General features: G+C 44.8%; 2 protein-coding genes across 7 annotated transcripts in view; one reads left to right on the top strand and one right to left on the bottom strand.

Moving 5' to 3' along the window:
- CARHSP1 (calcium regulated heat stable protein 1) overlaps window positions 1-20920 on the top strand; it is a 34739-nt gene extending 13819 nt beyond the window's left edge. For both annotated transcript variants that reach the window (XM_040575107.1, XM_040575106.1), the window contains exons 2-4: window positions 3711-3903; window positions 6839-6961; window positions 19472-20920. In XM_040575107.1, the coding sequence (XP_040431041.1) occupies window positions 3731-3903; window positions 6839-6961; window positions 19472-19634 (459 nt within the window). In that variant the 5' untranslated portion in view covers window positions 3711-3730 and the 3' untranslated portion in view covers window positions 19635-20920. The remainder of the gene's footprint in view (window positions 1-3710; window positions 3904-6838; window positions 6962-19471) is intronic.
- ABAT (4-aminobutyrate aminotransferase) overlaps window positions 20328-20941 on the bottom strand; it is a 76171-nt gene continuing 75557 nt past the window's right edge. For all 5 annotated transcript variants that reach the window (XM_040575101.1, XM_040575103.1, XM_040575099.1 and 2 more), the window contains exon 17: window positions 20328-20761. The gene's annotated coding sequence lies outside the window, so the exon portion shown is untranslated. The remainder of the gene's footprint in view (window positions 20762-20941) is intronic.

Raw genomic sequence — 20941 nt, 5'->3', positions numbered from 1 at the left:
CTTTTTCTGAGGCGTTTCCTTTAATCAAAAGTCAGACTAGATTTCCTTGGTGGTGTTGTGGTGCCATTCAGAACGGTTAACTTCCCCCATACAGCTATATTTGGGGTGTTTTTAGTGGTGTGGGGTAGATTTAAAGCAGAATAGAAGAGCAATGTATAGATAAATAGAGAAATGACAGTGGCACTTACGTGCCACCCACCTTATTATTTTCATATTATTTTCATAGAAATATTTTCTATTTTCATAGAAAATTTTCATATTATTTTCCTGCATGTACTGCAACTTGTGCTTTGTAGGTCACCAGTTACAGATGATATTTCGAGTTCTCTGTGTAAACGTTGGCCACTTTTTCTGAAAAAAGTATGGTTTAAAAAAAAAAAAACACTTTGAAATGCTAAATTAGTCCGTTGCTTCCATGATGCTTCCAGGGTGTATTTAATTTATATTTTAGTGTGGCGCATTCCTACAGGTTTTAAATAACAACAGCAACAAATCTGTGTTGCTCAAAGATAAGTACCGCATGTTGAAATACGGGGAGACGTAACGCTAGGGTGGTGTGTGGTCGGAGCTTCCTGAAGTAGAGAGCCTGAAAATATCACCACCTTGCATCATGTTGCTTTCATTCTGTAAATACTGGAAGATAAATATTTTGCTGGCTCGAGAAGAAGACAGATACTGTCTTGAGTGTCCCTCATCTCTGCTGTAGACGCAGTCTTGCTGAGCTGGGGTCTGGGCAGCTACGAGGTGCTGCTGTAGAGCACCGGCTGCCCCCTGAGGCACAGCCATGCCGGGTGCTCGGGGGAGGCCAGGTGGGGTGCTCTGTTGGCTCTGCATGGGGTTCGTGCCATGTCCTCATCACCACGGTGAAGTGGAGGGTCGTGGCTGGACTGGAGGGATGAAAGAAAGCCAAACGGGGTGGGAGATGGTGGGCTGGTGAGCGATGTGTGGAAAATAGGTGTGCTCAGCGAGTCACGAAGAGGGGAAGGTGTGCTGCTGAGGCAGGACTTGTAGCGAGCTGTCTGAGGGCGGTTCTTGTGTTGCAGGGCTCAGTTCAGAGCCTAGGACAACATCAGAAAATCCTCTGTAAAAGCTATTGGTAGCTGCATTTTGAAGGTGAGGCTTGCATGAGAGGAGAAGGCCGGGAGAACTGGGGATGCGGGTTTTGGTTTGGGCATTTGCTGGTGGCTTCCTGTGTCAACACGGCCCAGCCCCGGCGTCTCCTCAGCAGCGTGCAGAGCGGGGCTGGCGCTTCTGCTCCTTCAGGGATGCCGTCAAGTGAATCTGTGCACAACCAACCTCATGATAACAAATAAGCTAAAATAGCAGACCTTCTTGGTTAGGCCACAGGCTTCATACAGCCACTTGCCAGCATCTGTCCTGTTCCTGAGCTGTGCCCCTCGCTGTGGTGGGCAGGCAGCCTCCAGCTGTGGCCTCCACGCGTCCGCCCCCACAGGGCTCCCGTCATGGTCTGGGGCTCGTGTGGCAGAAGTTACGAGGCTGTTCATCTGCTGTGGCTGTGGGCAGAGAACAAAAGGCTATTTGTACAGTGAAACGGCACTTCGTGTTCCACACCATGTTTTAGTTTGTGTCTACAGAGCAGAGGACACACTAACATAAATGGGAACAATAGCCTAAGTTAGCACTCTTCTAAATCCATTTAGCCTGCTTTGTTTGTAAATATTTGTGGCTCATCTGTGTTGTAAAGAAAGGAGGGAAAATTCTGCCTCTCTGACCTTATTTTAGGATGGAGACCGACAGTACTTTATGGTTGGCTTGACTACCCTGCTGCAGATGGGGGAAGAGATCTGCACTTTGCTCATCACCTGACGAGCTGCTTTATATTTAGATGAGAGAAAGCGTGTGGTTCTGTGAAAGCTGTGTTTTCACTCATGCAAAAGCTCAGATCAGGTGCTGAGTTGTCAGAATGCGGTTTTAATTGTTCATTTGTTTTCCTGCAACTTATTAGAGTTATAGTCCTGCAAATTCACAGCAGGCTTTCCTTGACAGCTAGATGCCCAAAGGAGAGGCCTTCTAAACTCTGATGAGACTTCCACATACCAGCCAGTGCAGCGAGCCTTTTTCGAGGAGGTTTGGAAAATCCCATCCCCTTGGTGTTATCCTCTTGGTCTCAGCTGAATGTTGGCCGTGATGCTGGGCAGGGCATTATCCAGTGGATTGCAAATGCCATCCATATTTAAACAATTTAAAGCCGTGCTTTTGTTTCCAGCTGAGCTGTTGTGCTTGAGAGCAGGGTGGAAAGCTCAAGCTGGTACACGAGGGAACATGACTATCCACTTCTACCTTCTCAGCACCCTGAACAATTAAACATAAAAGCCTTTGTTCCCTGGTGACTTCATTCTTAAGAGGCCTTTTTAATTTTAGTTATTAGTTTCGGGAAGAAGTAATGGGAATTTGTCATTGACAAGAAGGCTTCATGTCAAATGTTGTGTGAGGGATCCACTCCATAATTCATGGGCTGGGGAGCGTGGGTGTGGAAAGGAGGGTGCAAAATGGTGATGAGAGATGGCAGTTCAGTGAGACTATTGGTCCTAAAGACAGCTTTTCATGCCTTCATGCTATTTCCTTGACCCAGATCACTACATATTTTGCTAACTCATCCAGTTATTTTTAGATTTTCTTAAATAAGAATGCAGTGGGTTATTGGTTGGTTTTGAATTGCTTATTCCCCTTCCACAGTGGAAGGGGACTTGCACAGTAATAACAGAGCAACGCTGATTTATTTCTCTTCTGTCTGTCCCTGCTTACACCTGTAAGTGTATGCAGAAGTGCTGCTGTTTCTCATGGATTGTCAGAGTTTTGCTTGCTGTGTGATGAGCCACGTGTCGCTGTCGGTGTGCTGAGAAAGGGACCTTCCTCCCCTGCTGTAGGACGTGAATAAGAGGAAATCTGGCTTGGGCAGTGGGGATTCTAAATGCACATGCAGAGTAGTTGTAGGAAGACCATAGGAGACTTAGGCCCACCAAAGCACCCTGTGGTGTCTGCCAGGTCTGCGGGCCAGCGTGTTCACCTCCGTGCAGTCAGCCACTGCCTTCCAGCTCTGCTGGCTTCACACGTTCCCCATCCTTGGCAGAGTAAACTAACTGTCTGACCCCACTTGAAGCGAATTAAAGAGCACTTGTGTCATTTTCATCTTCCAGTCGAGCTGAAGGTGTTACAAGCTCTGCCAGAGGTGTGCTAATAGCTGGGCAGCAGCCACAGCGAATGAAGTTAGCATTGGTGATTGCGCAGTGAAGATAACCTCCATCAGTGGAGATGTAGCCTGTATTCCTGCATTTCTTCTCGTGGTGTTTCTTTCTTGTAGCACCTGTTTGTGTGCAGTTACAGGAGGCTTTGCACTGCTGTCAAACCTGGCCTGCCTGGGGCACGCTGATGCCTGATGTTGGGGCTGAGCTCTGCTTTGGGAGCCATTGCCTGCAAGAGAGGCAGGAGTAAACAAAACACAGTACCTCATGTTAGCTGCGAAGTGATCTGTTTTCAGTGGAGCTGCCTTCTACAGTTTACAAAAGCTGTGAACTCTTTAAAAAAAATAAATGAACTCACTGACACAGAGCAAGAGATTTTGCTGCAACTATGTCTGCATGTACGTCTGCAGGAAATGAGTCATTCTTACAAAACCATAAGCTGAAGAATTTGTGACTTTATATGAAAAATTCCATTTCGGGCTAAGTCAGATCTCTTCCTCTCTTTAGGTTTTTCTCAAGCATCAGGAATGTCTTCTGACCCCACTTCACCCACCTTGGAGCAGTCCTCCTCCTCTGTGCACTCACCCAGTTCTCTTCATTTGCCTGAAAATCGCAGGACAAGAGATCGCTCCCCGTCTCCCATGAGAGGGTACCTCATTCCCAGTCCGCTGCCCACCCGGCGGACCAGGACATTTTCTGCGTGAGTATTGGGGAAATTGCATTTAGTAGGCACAGCCAAATGTTTGCTTTTGGGCAGATTGCTTTCACCAAGGTGAAGGGAGGTGGAGTTTGTTGTGTCTGGAAGATGCTTTGGCATTTTACTGCTATTTTATTCCTCCCCAATATTCTAATCCTGCTAGATTTGTTAGTCTAAATTGCCTGTAGTTTTTCTACACTCTGTTTGGGTAAAGAATATTGAAAGTATTTTCCCCTCTTTAAGACTAGAGATTTAGAGGGTGAGGAAAATATACTGAGGCTCTTCAAAACAGATTCCTCTTGTCTGAAGTTTTACTCCACTTTGCACATTGAGCTGAGGCTCTTGGTGGACCAGTTCCCGTCATTCATCAGTGTTTCTTTATCAGCTCAACCTCCTCCTTTGACCTAATCTCCTCACCACCCGTGGAGGATTAGTTCTTTCAGTCCTGACACCTGTGCTACCATCAGTCAGGTCACATTTTAGGGCTGGTTCATGACCATGGCACTTTTCAGAGGGCTCGTTTCTTTTTAGTTCAGCTTTAATATCTGTATCTTAAGATTTCTGGGGGTTTGTTCAAATAGACGTGTAAAAGAATGCATTGGTTTTCAAGATATGGAGGCTGATCTCTTTGATTCTGTAAAATTACTTAGTTTCTCATAAAATGAGGTGTGTTGCTATTTGTAGTTATTAGAGATGGTGATCCTACAGCAGAGGTAGGCTTTCCCCAAGCTTTCCTGTGGTGCAGTGCAGACTCTGAGAGCCCGCACCATAAAGGGGTTCCTCCACAGCGCAGCAGCACAGGATGATGTTGCATTGTTTGGCTGTTGCAAAAAATGTATAGTGCCTGCAGTGGGCTTCCTGGTGAGGTGCTGACCTGCTGAAGGCAACAAGGGCTTCTTTATTAATCACGGTGGCCTTTGAATCAGGGTCTGCAGGTACAGCGTGAAGCTCTGGTCAATCCTTTGTGTCTTTGGCACAGTCCTACAGTTACCTCAGTGTAAGGGTGGTCTGGCAGTGCTGAGTAAAACACTAGAAATAAGATCTCAACCCAGCAACTAGCCTGTTCTGTGCTACATAATTTAGTTGGCATGTTTGTTTGTTTTTCCTTCTTTTATTTTTTTTCTCCTTGCAGTTTTACCCAGCTTTTTTCTTCAAAAGTGACATTTAAAAATGTGTGGATAAATCTCAATGATGCTTTGTATTATCAATGATGCTTTGTATCAATTCTCTGTTCAAAATAAGGTGAAAACACAGCAGCAGCAGAAGAGAATTTTACTTTGTTCTGAAAGGCTTCAGATGCCATAAACTTTGTAATGAAAGTATATTGCTAAAAAGAACATAATGGACTTGATAATTGGGATTGACCTTAAAAACCAGTTCCAGACTAGCTTGTCTCAGCACTGTGTTAATAATGAACTCTTTGTAATTCTTCTGAGCTGCTAATCTTAGTCTGGTTTCTACAAAATTAAAGAATTTGGTTATTTTGCTCCCATAGTTCTTTAATCATTAATTAGTGTAGGAATCTTGCTGTATTTGCTAGCCCTGAAAATCAAAATGCTTCTAATTTTTTTTTAGTCTAGTCTTTAAACAAGAGGCTTAAGTGAGCCGTAGCCTCACAGTTGTATGGGAAAGACAAATGCACCAGGCAGTGGTTTATTATTCAGTGAGATTATTTAATTTTGGTTCATTGGCAAGTGTGAGGCCTTATCCTTCACAGTGCTTTGTCTCCTTGAAAGATGCAATTGAGCTTTAATGGCTTATTTAGGGCAGTGAGTGCTTTTCTGTGTAATGAGCACTTGGGGGGGTCAGGTGTGTCGACAGCTTTATAGAACTGGAAATGAAATGATTTAATGGAAATTTAACCCTTTCAAATCTAATTTCTTTAATGTTAATATAACTTCTGGAGCAGAGCAGTTTTTTTGTTGTTTGTTTTTTAATTATTTATTAAGACTTCAGGAAACTTGAAACATTATGAAAGTAATCTCAAAACTGTCTCAATGCATATAACCAAATAGCACCACAATCACTTACTGAGGGTTTGATTCAAAGAGTCCCACAGAAATCATCTTCTAACATGGAAGTAACTTACTGGATAATCATGTCATGAGAAGGTCCTGATTTAGTAACTCCTCCATGTAAACTATGTAAGATGTCTAAGACAGTTGGCTTTGTTATTTATTGAATTTGGATCTCTGAAGATTCAGTATATTTAAGGAGGGGGGGGAAGGGGATTTAATCACACAGTTGTCAGGATGGGTTCATGTAAGTTGTTTTTCTTGATGGTGGTAAGTCATCCAAAGGGTTTGTCTAAAATCAGTGTCATTTTAAATACAAGCCTCATGACGGTGGATTAAGAGATCAGTCTTGAGTATGGGTGTTGTCCGTACCAGTTAGCCTGCTGGAGTCGTTAGGAGGTGAAATACTGACTTCACTGATCCTAGTTTGGCAGAACAGCAGTAGACATTGCCTGCAGAAGGGTGTGCGTGTATTTATGTACATACATATAGAGGCATTTATGTGTGCCTTTATGCACTGCATTCTCTCGATAGTACGTGCACATGCTTATTTGTAAGTTTTCTGGAAGTGCACACAGCACCTAGATGCACACTGGACTGCCAGAACTCCTATAATGTATAAAATGCTTAAATTCAGATCAGTGTCTCAGAGAAAAGGCAGGATGATGCGGTAGATGGATTCAAGATGGCAACTGATGGCTTATAATGCTAGCCAATATCTTCATCACTTTTATCCCACTTTCAAAAGGCTACAGGCAGAACGTGTGCAGCGTGACACTAGTAAACAGTTGCTGCAGAGCAATATACTCGCCGGGGAGCAAGTGGGTACTTGGATCGCTGCGCCGGCTTGTTTGACATGCTGCAGCTGAAGCTGTCACATCCCCACTCAGCAACGAACCGCTCTGTCTGCTATATTTTTGCAGAACTGTGAGAGCATCGGAGGGTCCCATCTACAAAGGTGTCTGCAAATGCTTCTGTCGCTCCAAAGGCCATGGCTTCATTTCCCCCGCAGATGGAGGACCCGACATCTTCGTACACATTTCTGAGTAAGTTGTCCGGGTCACTGGGGAAGCTGGAGCTCCAGTTTGCCTTGATTACGGAATGCTTGTGACACATCACGTGCCAAGAATGGTTTGTAATCTGTCACCCTTATCTTAGCACAGAGCAGTTCTGCGGATGTTACGGAAAAAGAACAGCATAATCTCTAACTGCCAGTATTATTATAAATCTGTTCAGTTGAAAACTTGTAGATGATCCTGTTAGATCTCTTAGAATAAGCTGTGTGATTTCACCCAAACAAAGAAGCTTGCATTTATGTGAAGCAAATCATCTAGGCAGTACCCAGCTTTAATTTAAAGTTTTCTGACATTGAAAATTCACTTTTTACTTTGCACCACTTTTATCATTATTAAAGTAAAGGTTAATTACCTTCACAGTTAAGAAAAGTAATTTGCCTAGCTTCAGTCTCGAGCAGCTTATGGCTAAACTTTCTCTGTTAACAGGTTCATTAGTACCCCCGCTTTTTTTCCTTGAACACTGATATTTATCACCTCTGAATATACCTTCTGATAAATCAGACAAATCGAACTTTTCAAGTTCCTTGTTTTTTTTTTTTTCTCCAGTCTAAAACAATCTTTCCAGTTTCTTTTCTAACCGTGCTGCAGAATTTAAATATCACTTAAAAATAATGAATATAAATGTATGGATAGTTTCAGTATACAGAGATAAAAATCTCTTCCACACTCCTGCTGTGTTTCTCTTTCTATATGTCCCATAATAGCATTAGCCCTTCTAATCCCTAGTCTTCTGCTGAATTGCTTATCTGCTCTGACCTCTGCATCCTCTGCAGTGTGAGAGTTTGGTGCAGTCCCAGATGCAGTCTGTCATCCCCTGGCAGCAGGGTCTGCATTCCTGGCTCCCAGATACATGACTTCATATTTGGTTGCACTGCAGCACATCTGACTGGAATAGGCCCTGCTTGCCAAGGCATCCAGATCGCTCTGTGACTGCACTGTCTTCTGTATTTGTTTGGCTCATCTGCAAGGTTTAGTAGACAATTTTATATTTGTTTCCAGATTGAGATGTTGACCAGCATGGGGGCCGAAACTGTTTTCTGTGGGCCAGTATTAAGATCATCGAATGTTTATTTTCCAATAACCTCTTTTAGATCTGTCACCATGTTTAATCTACCTATTGCTTACTATGTTGAAGCTGTATAATCCTCATTTTTTGTTTGGAGTGGTTATCCGGTGGTAAGTCAATAAAAGCCTTACCAAATTATTCAGGTGGCCCCAGTTATCTTTCCTGCTCATGTGGTTAGCATGTGTCCTTTGAGCGCATTGGCCTTCTTCCAATTTTTCTGAAACGTTTACTGTATGATGGACCATTCTGGGTACACGTGCTGCTCCTGCCCTCAATCCCACTCCAATCAGCTGTAACTCCAGCGATGTTTCACTGTTTCTATTTAAGACCCCAGTATGTCTCCTATGCTGAGGACCTATATGACTTCTATAAAGGTTACTTTTTGACTGCAGTGATTTCAGTGGTCTGTGTGAGAGGCCCCATCTCACAGGTGTCCCCTCTTGTGGGCTCTGCTACTTGCCATATCAATCCTGGATGCTTTCAAAACGCTTTGACTCTGAGCCATCTCTATACTATATTTAAATGAATATGGTGTGGATGTGGCATGCCATCTTTCCCCTTTATTCCACCCAATTGATCTGTCCTAAAAACAGTATTGAACAAGTCATTGTGGTTGTAAAAGTTCATGAGCAATCACACTTCTTGATGTATTTTCAGCATGTTTATTTTGCTGACGTGTGTCAAGTTCTCTGTTTACCCTCACTCTTACTCAGCCATGCCCTCAGCCTGCCCCTGCAGCAAAAAGCTGGAGTAGATAAAGGATGAGAGGGGGAGAGCTGATGCATGGGCACGGCATGGCATGGCAAGCTCCAACTTCAGCCTAAGCTCTGGCTTCCCAGGTCTCAATTTGGTGTCCTAGCCCTCAGGCCATGCTGCTTCTCTTCAGTTTTAATTGCTCCATTTCAGTTTAATTCTTATGCTGGTGGAGAACAGCCCGTCTCTGTGTCACGCTGTACAGAGCAGGGCATGCTGCAGTTTTTCTGTAGTACAGCAGATCTCTTAAAAAAGAGCAGGTGTCTTCTGGTTACCATAGATGAGAAGATTGGAGGGGACCTCCTCTGCCCTGCCTGCTGCTGGAGGGTGCGTGTGCCTTTCTGGCAGATGCATTTCCCAACCTACTCTTAACAATTCCAGTGATGGGGATCCACTGCCTCCCTGGCTGATCTCTTCCTATAATGAACAGACCTGGTTCTTAATTGTTTCTGTTGTTCAACCTACCTCTCCCTTGCTTTATGACCCCTTCACTCCTCCTTCCATCTCCATAGCAGGTGAATGATGTCTTTCCTCTTTAAGCATGTAATTTATGTGTTCAAAGACCGTTTTCCTTGCTCTTTCAGAGATGTTTTAGCAAGGTTAGTTCATATGAATTTTGTAAGACTGAAGGATGCACTTTATGCGAGCCTTCTAGGCTAAATTCTGCTCCTTTGAAGTCAACGGGATTTTTTTTTTTTTTTTTTTTTTTTTACATTGAACCAGGACTGGGCCATAATTTTTAGTGTTTTCTATATAGGAATAATCTCAGAGCTTAGATTCAAACATAGCTGATGTTTCTGCCTGAACATGTTATTACAAAGCGCTATTATCAAAGTACAAAGTATAAAAGTTTTCAGCAAGTTATTATTCTTTAATTACTCTAAGTGTGTCTGAATTAGTTGGAAACAGCTTTTAGTGCTAGAGGGCGATGGTATCACTATCTTAATTCTGGTGCAAGGTAGCACTGGAAAGATGAATTAATAATGACTTTCATTTCAGTTGATTTCACTGTGAGTTAGAAACGTTGCTCTTTACTAATGAGAACTGCTTTTTACAGCAGCATGCTGTAACCATCACCGTGGCTCAAGAAGACTCCAATGACTGGTGTGCATAGTGTGGGTTTTGAGGTACTGCTTAGGTTTATCATGCAGTGCTTTTCTAGGTGTTTTCCTCAGTTAAACCTGAATGTGGGATAGACATCAACCTGTTCACTGTCTCAGTGCGTTATAGACATCTACTTGTGAAATGAAAGAGGATTGTTTCTGCTGAATCAGTTCTTCCTGAAAGCTAGGATTTCAGGAACATGATTAAAATGGTCTGCCAGTTTAGATCCAGTAAGATTGTGAAGAACACAGCAGAGCAGTCTACGTTGTGGTGATCAGTGAATGCTCTGAGCATCAGGAGCAGCTGCCAATCTTGCAGATTAATAAGTTTTTAAACATAAAAATTTAATTTGAAAGAATTTTTTTTCCTCCTAAGCTTTGGGAAGCAAGGTAACACTTCAATGGAAATGCCTTCTGTGAAATGGAATCTCTCTTTCCCATATCTTACAAAAAAAAAAAGGGAAAGCTAATTACACTTAACATGATGTTTCCATTTCCATAAATGACTGAGTGTTAGCCTAAAAATAAGTTCAAGCGTGTGTGGCATGTGGCGTTCAAACTCTCGCTCCTTCATTCGGCATTGCAATATTTTCAGTTGCAGTATCTGCTAGAGTTTAAGGTGAATACTGTTCTTTTGTCGTGCGGACGTGGTTAATGAATGGAGTTTGCAGCAAAGCTGAGTTACTGGGGAGCTGGATTTATCGGGTTTGGGGAAATACAGTCTAAAAAAGTCAGTTTGGAAAGCAATTGTTAAAGGGGTTTTGTCAGTGTGGCTTTGTCTGTTTTAACAGGTGGCTCTAAGGAGTGGAGAGAAGAATTGGTTTGGGTTGGGTTTTAATAACACTTGTGTTGGGCTGGTTCCTCTTTGGACTGAGGAGGTGCAACTACACAGAACTGCACCGTGAGCCAGGGCAGCCTGCAGTTCTCTCGAAATGCTGATGTCTGCTGGGGGCAGGTGGGAGCGTTTCCTTCCGAGCCATCCTCCTGCGGCAGATAGCGAGGTGTGGTGGCAGCTCTGGTGGCAGTCACTGCAGGCGGTGGCACTTTCCTGGCAGCACTCGTGGCACCTCTGCAGGCTGGTCTGGGGGTGAAGCATCTGTGGCTGAAACTGCACCACAACGGCAGCGCTGCCGGTGTTCGGATGGACAGATTGGAGCCAGCTCTCGCGTACCGACCTGCACGGCTGCTCCCCTCTGCACGTGCTGGGGCTGGTGCTGTGCTGGGGTTGTCCTGCCCCTGCCAGCCAGCCGAAGGTGCGAGCCCCAGGCTCGTTGGTGCTTCCTGTGCTATGTGCATAGCGAGTCCTGCTTCCTTGCACTTGCTGGAAGTACTTCTCAAGCTGGTACAAAGGGTTGTTCTAGGAAAATGTGGGCTTTTTTTTTGTTTTTTATTGTGCTCAGTTTAGTACTATGCCCATCTCCGGAGCAGAAAACAAAATGTGCTTGCTAGTAGTGAGTGTAAAACCCTAGCTGGCAGCATGGGGATGTAGGAGTCGCTGAGATTGTAGTTCAAGATAACGGCTCTGGAAGGCTGGAAGCAAAGGAAAATGAGTTCACCTGGAGTAATTTATTTTTTTTGTAAACCCTTTAGTTAATTTTTAAATAATGGCAAGTACTGTTAATTCTTTCATTTCCACCATCCTGGATGGTTGGACTTGATGATCTTAAGGGTCTTTTCCAGCCTCTGTGATTCTGTGACCCACTGTCACCGAACTGATGGTGCTATTGTAGTGCCAGTGCTGAGAACTGTTTCGTCCTCAACACCTTACCTCCTCTGCTGGTGTTTCATGGCTGGAGTAACTCAGCTCTCCCAACTTCTTCGTGTTTTGACCATTACTGGAATGTAACCACCCCTGTGGCTTCAGTTTCACTCTTCATACTCTTCCTGCAGAGGTGGCGTGTTTCTGGAGAGCAGGCTGGGGAATCCCCTGGGAGGTGGCTCTCGAGGTTCCCCGCACCTTGTGCACCTGCTGAAGGGGAGCCCTGCGGGCAGGGCTGCGGGGTGGAGAGAGGTGAGTTGGAGGTGCCTGTGATTGTAGGTCAGATGATGTGCTTTTGGGCAGTACACAGGAATCCCGCGCATCTGCTTTCCCAGTGTATTTGGGGGTGACCGCATGCAGGAGTCTCACTTACCCTCGGGGCCTTTGCATTAGGCTGGGATTTGGCCTCGAGCCTGTGTACCTACAAAGGCAAGGCAAGGAGACATCACCAGAGAGCACTGATGGATTAATGACCACACTTTTTAAAAAAGTAGTTTCATTTGAAAAAGTAGCTGACTTCTTGGAACAGGAGAAAAAAACACGTGCAGTGCTTGTGGGTTTTCTGCAGTTTGCTGGAGCTTGGCTCTGAAGGGGAAAATGCTGCATTGCAGAGGCCTTCGGGGTGTCCTTCAGGCTGCTTTCCTGACCCCGTGTCTAACGATGGCTTTGTAGAATTGGCGTTGTACCTCCCCCAGGGCTTTGCTGCGCAGCACCTTTGGGTCCCTGGAGAGAGGCAGAGTTTGCTGTGCTTTGCTCACACGTTGTGTAGTGACCTCAGGAGAATATGCTCCTAGGGCCCGCAACTCGGGAGTACTGGGGGAAAAAAACAACCACAGAAGTGGTCTCCCAGTGGGATCCCAGGTGGAGATACGGTCCTGTTCTGCTGCATTTGGTTTCTGGCTGTGCTGGAGACATGCTCTCAGCAACGTCTTCCTGCAGGGAGGAACCCAGCTGTGTCCTGGCCACTGTCCCACCGCATCGCCGAGCCTGACTTTCGGAGCTGTCCACACCCACGGAGGCGTCTTATCACACTGCTTGCTTTCCTCTGACTTTCTGCCAGATCGCTGTGTTTAATGCACAACATTAATGCTGACATCTTCTGTGCTGCTGCTCTCATAGTGGGGTGTAACAATATGGATTGGAAATTAGTCGGTAATTAGAAACAAACCGAGAGCTGAATGTGAGCTGAGGGAACGGACCCGTCCAGCCCCCGTACCTTTCCTGGGAACGAGCAGCGGCTTCTGCTGGCTGCAGACAGCTGTTCTGGGGCTGCTGGGAAGCCAAACCTGAGCTTTCAGGTTTCCTTCCAAGTACTCAAGGCACTCGATGACTTGCCTGCTTTGAGCTGCACACTTCCTTCCTGATGTGCTCCCCTCCTGGTGCCTTTCTGCAACTGCTGAAGTGTCTGAAATAAGTAAATTGTTTGCGGGGGGAGGAGAGGCTGCACAACAGCAGCTCTTACCTGGGAGGGGTTTGGATGTTAACAAAACATGGACAACCTTTTCCTTAGGGTTCCCGTCTACCCCCAGGTTGGCTCAGGAAACCTGCATGCTGCAAGGAATGCCAGCTTGCTGCGGCCACGATTGTAGCACAGCGTTTCCAGAATCTCCACCTGAGTGATAAAAGCCATGACAGGGAAAGGTGAGACGTAGCCTGCAGGCTGGGCAGTGGGCTGTGCAGGAGGCTGTAGGTGCCTGAGGATGGAGACTCTGGTTAGTGAGCACAGAAGAAGACTAACCAGGGCTTTGGCTTCTGGATGCAAATGGGAGGTATTGCTGTGACAGGATCCAAGCTGGATGCTTGTAGGAACAGGCGTTTTCTGTACGTCTGAGTCCTGGTAGGCCTCTTTAGAAAGCTTTGCCTCTTGTGATCACCATTTCCTTCTGGGTGCCCAGTGGGCTGCTTGGTGTTGAACTGGCTGCCGAGCAGGTATGGAGACGTAACTATCCCCAAGCATGGACTCAAAAACCGTGACTAGAGATCTCAGCGGGGAGATGTGGCAGCACCTGGGAAGATCTCTGCAATGGGCCAGATCTCTCAGAGACCAGGGCAATCCTGTAGGTGAGACCTTAGTTATTTACAGCTGGGATTCCTTGGTGCTTGGACCTCTTTCACACTTGTCTGTCCCAGTTATGAGTGTGACTGGTGGGTGAGAGGCAGCCGTGCTTCTGGTTTGCCTGCCTGCTGCCTCCGTAAAGTCATTGCTGGCATCCTTGATATCTGCCGAGACTGCATGGGAGGGCATTTGGGATTAGTAACTCAGGATGGTTCACTTCTGTTTGGGTCTGCTGTTTAGTAAAAACACAAGGGTTCTGGGGGGCATGCTGAGGAGTGAAATGAGCTTTGAGAAGCCCCCGAAATAACGGAGCCCGTCGGTCCGTGGGAGCTGGCTGCGTGGTGTGATCTGTGGCAGCCTTGTTGACCAACACGGCTCTGAATTCACTGAAAACTTGTGTTCGAAAATGTTTCCATTTGACTTCGTCTTTGTCCCAGAGGGTTTAACTAGTGCCTTGGAATATGAATAACAGCTGTGAGGAGGAAGAGCTAGAACATTTCTTATTTAGGTAATTTCCTAATAACCTCCCAGCTCCCTAAAAATAGTGCAAGATAAAAATGCTCTACCGCACCAGACTGGCACTGAGCTGGGAAATGGGAGTTGCTGGATAATCTAAAGCTTACTGTATTGTGTCTCTCTCTAACACAAACATCAGGAAAACATTTCACCTTTTTAGCTTAATTTATCAAAGTGTCTTAAAATTCCTGGATACATAAATAGGCATTAGTTTGAATAGGAATATGTGTACAAGTCTCTTAATGCATTTGTTTTTAGATCAACATTAAATAGAGTAAAAATAATTACATAGTTATAAAATATGTATTTGTAGAAAAGATATAAAATATTTCATCAATATATAACATCAAGAAGTCCACGTTTAATTTCTTCTAACTTATCTGGGTAACTTACATTGTGTATAGAGCAGCTGCTGCAGACAGAATCTGTTCCAAGATCTCTGTTTACGTTCTCCAATCTCCTCTAGTTCATTTACCTCCCAGCACTTAAGGCAATTGCTTCCTGATGGAGGATCTTCCTGCAGCTCTGCCATCCAGTGTGGGGCTCTGCCATCTCATCAGCTTTCAAGTGCCATTACAGTGTTCTTTCTTGACACCACCAAAAATACTGCGTAATCTGGGTGCTGTTCGTTCCTGCTTCTAAGCATCACTTAGCGATACTGCTGCTGGAGCAAGTCTGCATCTACCCAGTACCACTGTTCCAGAAGCAGCATTTGGTGGGCAAACACTGCTGTTACACTGTTCACGAACAGCTGTTATCAGGCTGCAGACTGAGACCTTTGTCCTCTCGCTTTTCATGTGCACTGGGGACAGTGAGTTAATGGTGTATTTGGTAGGCACCAAGAGTAACGAGTAGTCAGAAGGCTGCAGGGAAGAAAAGAATATCTGATCTGCGGGAGACAGGCTTAGAGGCTGAAAACAGAGTATGAAATTCAAGCTGCTTGTGTGGCCACAGCCTTCTCACATAGCTGTGCAAAGGACAGTCCTGGTCTTGATCAGGTCAAGCAAAAAAAGGGACAAACTAGGGGATGAGAAAAAGGAGTGTTGGGATAGAATGAAGGTTTTATCACAAGCTTCAGTCTCTTGTAGCGTCAGTTTGAATAAGGTAAGAAACCAAGAAAGGATCTGATGCTGTCAGAATAATGCTTGATCCTGTAAGAAGTGATTTCTAGTGGAGAAAAGTGTATTTTTCAGGGTAATCCTTAGGGCTGTGCATTTTTCAGGGCTAATGTGACCTCACTGGTAAAAGGAACAGGAGTAATTAACCTCATGATTCAAGCTTAAGAAGCTTGGGTCAGAAAATTGCCTTTTTTTTTTTTTTTTTTAAATGAGTTAATGCACTTTTTATTTTCTGTGCAGATGAGGGACTGTAGATGACACTCCAACCAGTGGTCTAACAGCTGCTGAGGGATGCGGTGGCTCTCAGTGACAGCTGAGAACATGTCCTCTAGTCTGGCATGTTCCTGTTGCTTCTCCTCTCCCTGACTGCAGCCTGTTGGACGTTAGGCATACCACTTCTGTGCGCATACCAATTTTCTTGTTCTTATTTTCATGGAAAAAACAGCACCACTTTGGTTACCAGTGCACCTGCAACCCCTTTCTTACCAGAGCTCATCCTGGTATATATTCATATTTCAATTTTAAGCCAAACACATCCCAACAAAAGCCACATCATTTTTAGCTCTTGAGCTGTACTCCTTCCACACTTGAATATTCAAGTGATACCTAATTGCTTTTTGTTTTTTCAGGAGCTTAAAACACCGTCCTTGTGTATGGGTATGTCTCTGGTGCTTCAAGAGACAGCGTGACTCCACTTTCCTTCTCGCTTAACCCCACCTACTAATATCTTTTGCAGTTTTCAAATGTTTATATTGCTAACTGCATCTCATCCTGTTTTACAGGAGCTTTTAGAGAACATGTAAGGTTCCTGTTTGTGAAAAAGACTTTTCAGCCAAACTTAAGATCTTTTCCTGGGCAGGGCATCCGTTCTGTTTGGTTCCTGCAAAGCAGTGACTTCTGAGCTCGCTGCTTGCTCTGCGTGTTCATCCTCTGCGCAGGAATCAAAGGTGATGCTTGGGGTTGTGGAGTGGGCAGCCATAACGTCAAGAGGAGATGCTGCTTTAGTTCCAGCTTCAAGTAACAGCTCTGCCTCTGCTCCCTGAAATCCTGTCTGCAGATGGTCCCGCTGCTCGAGGCCAGATGAAGAAACACGTTTCATTACAATTTGTTCCAGTAGCTCAGCTGCACTTGAGTCGATGCAGACTTTCTGCATCGGCTCGTATTGTCTACACTCATTACATCTGAGCTGGGAAATGTTTCTGTTCGCTGTTTTTTGCTAATCCAGTGTTTTTTTGTGTAGATAATGCGTTTGTGTTGTAGCGTCTTCCACCAAAAAATGTTACCTTGCTCAGGTGGGACTGCTGCCCTACATGGGGTTGTGTTGTGTGTTGCTGCTTGTGGCAATGTGTTTTTAGCTCAAATAACAACAGTCCTTTGGTTCGGGGGACTGAGGGCTCATTCATCTGTATGCATGAGCACTGCAGCAGCATGATGCACAGTCGTAGCTGATGCTCATGAGTTACTGCACTCAGCAAAACAATCAAGTGTTCATTTGCACTTTATTTTTCTCTAGTGGTTGTGTTTCGGTGGTGGTGGTGGCGGTGTCCCGATCCCTGTCTTTGATGCCTAGTTTGTCCGCCACAGGGGTGCAGGCTGGCTGGGCAGGTCTGCCTGCACTGGGTTGGCTCCTCATCCCCAGGGTATTCCCATGGTACTTGCAGGTCTTCAGGCTGCTGCCCTCAATGCTAGGCTTTCAGGTACCAATTAATACAGTATGTCAGGAACATGCCTTCCCTCACCTAACCCTTAGTTTGTGTTTTAGCTGCAGTACTGTGGAGCAGCAGCAGGACGCTCAGCCTCTGACACAGGACAGTCCTTGACTTCATCCATGGCAGAAACTCTCTCAAAGGTCCTGCCAGGACTTCAAGGCCAGCTGAGACATTGGGGCACATTTCTGTCTTGCTCTGGAGTGCAGCCCATGGCTTTATTGCTTTTTTGCTGCTTTGCAGTGATCAGTACTTGAGAAAGCATAAAAGAACCACATGGCAATGGGGCATTGCCTTACCAGGATCAAACCTACCGGTTCATTCAAGAGATTCAAGTGGGAGATATTGTTATTTTTCTACATGTAATTCCTGTTTTAGTCAGGTCTCAACCCTCTCCTGCATCTCTTCTTGAGGTTTCATGTCCACTTCTCAAGCTGTTAGACAGTACAAGTAACCTCTTCTCATCCTTGCGTGAAATCCTTTCGTTCAAAGTCAGGGCTGAGCTGCAGAGCATGGTGCCAAAATCCTTTGGCAGTAAGAAAGGTTAATGAATCTCTGCTCCTAAAAGGATAGTAAGTACTGGGTGTGCGAATCCTTCACAGCTAAAAGAAATATCAGACCTGTTAGAAATGGGGGGTGAGGGTTATAGATAAAGGCAATAACTGAAGGAGACGGACACAGCAAGAATCTAGAGGTGGGAGCTCGACCATGGTGTGTGCAGTGTGAGACGGGGCTGGGCTGACAGGCTGGCCAGGGGACTTTGGAAGTAAATAAAGGTCAGTCGGATCAGCTTGTGTGGTAAGGAAGGGGCTGTTGGGACTGATGAAGGAGGATTTATCTTGGCTTTTTGGTAAATATTTTTTCTGCCTGCAATTTACTGCCATTTTCCCAGGCACCACTCTGAAGAGTTCAGCTTAGGACGTGCCCTCCTGGGTCTGATTCCTGCAATTTGAAGGTAGTCCAGGGAGATGGGACCTGAAGAACATGTTTCAAAGCACAGGCCTTGGGAATGCCTTTAACTTCTGTCCCTGCAGTGACAGAAGCATTTGCAGGGTAAAATTCCTGGGTGGTGTGAATATGCCCTCAGTGAAGGCAAATAACAAACACAACTGTCCAGTCCTGACCTAGAAGACTTCTTTTTTTCTTCTCCCTTTCTCTGGACTACCCCCCCACCCCTCTCAAAAAAGTACACAAGCAAGTCATGTGCACAAGGCATCCAGATTTTATATTTAGCATGTTATCTGTTCACCTGGCCTGTTCTAGCTACAAATGGTATGCGGTGCTGCTGTGAGACGCTGAAAAGCCCCTAAACAAAAAGAAATCAAGAGACTGCATTGTCAGAGAAGGGAATCCTGAACACAGGCTTGTGTAGGTATATTTAAAGAAGGGTGAGGTAGCATCCTGTCAAAGAATTGTGAAAATGTGGTTTTGGAAGGCATCTCTGCATGTCTTCAGTGGCACATGCTGGGGTTTTTATTAAAAAGCTCTGATCTTGAACAGGGAGGTGAGGAAGGCCGTTACCCTTTGCGGCCCTGTCTCCTCAGTACGTGACTCTGGATAGAAGGTGCCAGCCTTTCTGTCACTTCCCACTGTTTCCAGATAAGACTCAAACACAGTAACAAATGCGGAGTGCGAGTCCTCCAGCATCCCACCTCATCCAGTATCCCACCTCGTCACACTGGGAGAGGACTGGTAGAAATGGGCGACTGGATGCTGGAGGAGAGCTTTTTTGGTGAAACACATCAGGGCCACAGAACTAATTTGATTATTCATTTATTTTCCAGCGAGTAATTTTAAAGCGTTTGACACTGTTGTACCGGGGCTTGCTTTATTTTTCAAACGCCCCAGGCAAACTGCATGTTATGGGGGAGTAACCTAAAGATAAAATCAGTGACTACAATTGAACAATCTTTCTTTAAAAAGGAGGAGGGGGAAAAAACAAAACAAAACTTCATAACCTTAAGAAAGGGTGGGGGACCAACTTCCTATAGCTAAAAAACAAAACAAAACAAAAAACCACAGAACCCAAAACAAAGCACCAAACAGTGTCAGCCCTGCCCCCTAGTGCTGCCAATGAGTAAGAGGTTATAGGAACATGTGTGAAGGTGTGAGGTTCATAATAGTATTGTACAAAGTTGGGTTCAGTTGATTATTTTTTTTTAAGTCCTATTAGCGGTTGTAGGTAAAGTTGTTTATTATTTTCTAATCTGATGTTGTTTGTAGAAATTTCGTAGGATTTTGCTGTGAGACAACCAAAATCAACTTCAGCTTTGATGACTGATGGGTTCTATTAAAACAAACAAACAGAAAAACTGAAGTATCTTAAGCACATACAGCATTTGTGATGATAAAACTTTAGAGTAAGCATGTGAGTTATGATTAACTGAAGCTTTCTTTCCACAGCATCGAAGGCGAGTACGTTCCCGTGGCAGGCGACGAGGTCACCTACAAGGTGTGCACCATTCCTCCGAAGAACGAGAAGCTTCAGGCCGTGGAGGTCGTGATTACCCACCTAGCCCCAGGAACCAAGCACGAGACCTGGTCGGGGCATGTCATCAGCTCCTGAAGGCGTCCCAGAGGCAGCGCCGCTGCTGCGGACACTGCCTGTGTGGGTCACTGCTCGACGACTGGCTGCAGGGAACCTGACCTAAGAATAGTCTAGGTACTGTGCGGGAGGAAATACTGCATTGTCAACAGCAGCAGAAGTAGGCCAAAATTACCATATTTACGGCAGGTCTGATTTTAAAAAGGAAAAAAAAAAAAAGGCAATCCAGATGCTAATGAAATGAAAAATATATATATAAATGTGTTCACAAAAATGTATTTTAAAGAGATTTAGTTTATGTGCTTTGAGGGGGGTGGATTTATTTTTTCCTTTACCTTGTGAACCAATTCTAGTGAATCCCCAGGGGAGTCAGGGAGAGGTTTGAAGGAGAGCTCTTGCAGCACACAGCTGTAGCAGAGGTGCAGGTCCAAGGCCCCATGGGTGCGTGAGCATCGTGAACCCTTGAGCTGCTCTTCTGCAAGTGTTAGAGCATGCTTACTGTTGCAGCAGAGCTTGAATGCCTTGGCTTTAGACTGAGCAAGCTGTTTCTTGCTGTGAGTTGTTTTCCTCGTGGAGGGAAGCTCACAAACAGAGCAGCTGCTGCATGGTGGAGAATCTCCATCTGGTGGTTATGTGCTGTTGGCCATGGCTGGGTGCCCTTCAGATGCAGTGTCTGCAAATGACCTGTCTTCATAGGTGTGGAATTTTGTGTTGTTTTTTTAAAAAGCCTGGAATGTTTGTGAATTTACTTTGGTGCCTTGATGGTTGATTAACAACAGATTTTTTTAGGCCAGTATTAAAAAAAAAAAAAATATATAAAAAAAATTGCTTTAAGGTAAGTGGTAGAAAGCTGTAGCATAGCTTTGTAGCCTCTGGGTGTATCTGAATTTATACAAATCTGAAGATTACCTTCTTGATTGCATATAGATGATGAATGTCTGCTATGGTATTTCACTCGACAGACAAAATAACTGTACTTCTGAAAAGCAAGTTATATGATTCTATGATATGCTGTTTAGCTCAGTGTATACTGTGCAAGTTACTTAATAGGCTCAGCTGCCTGGGCAAAGTAGATTCTGCAGCTGTATTTCCTTGGAAGACTTGCTTGGTAGGATGTGATATGGTCACCCTTGCCCTGATGCTCTTCCCTGCCTGCAAGATTTCCTGTAGTCGATGTAGTGTAACTATACTGCTCCCATTTGCCTTCCGTACCTTTTTTTCAAATGAAGCATCTTTCCCTTTTGTTTCCTACCAGTGGATTTTTATTGACTTTGCAAATAATAAAAAAAAGAATAAAAATAGAAAAAGATGGCATGCTACTCTTCTGT

This window comes from Cygnus olor, chromosome 15 (assembly GCF_009769625.2).
Source record: "Cygnus olor isolate bCygOlo1 chromosome 15, bCygOlo1.pri.v2, whole genome shotgun sequence".
In the NCBI taxonomy this organism is placed as follows: Eukaryota; Metazoa; Chordata; class Aves; order Anseriformes; family Anatidae; genus Cygnus; species Cygnus olor.
Note: the sequence above shows the minus strand (reverse complement) of the source record. Positions and strands in the feature narration are given on the sequence as shown.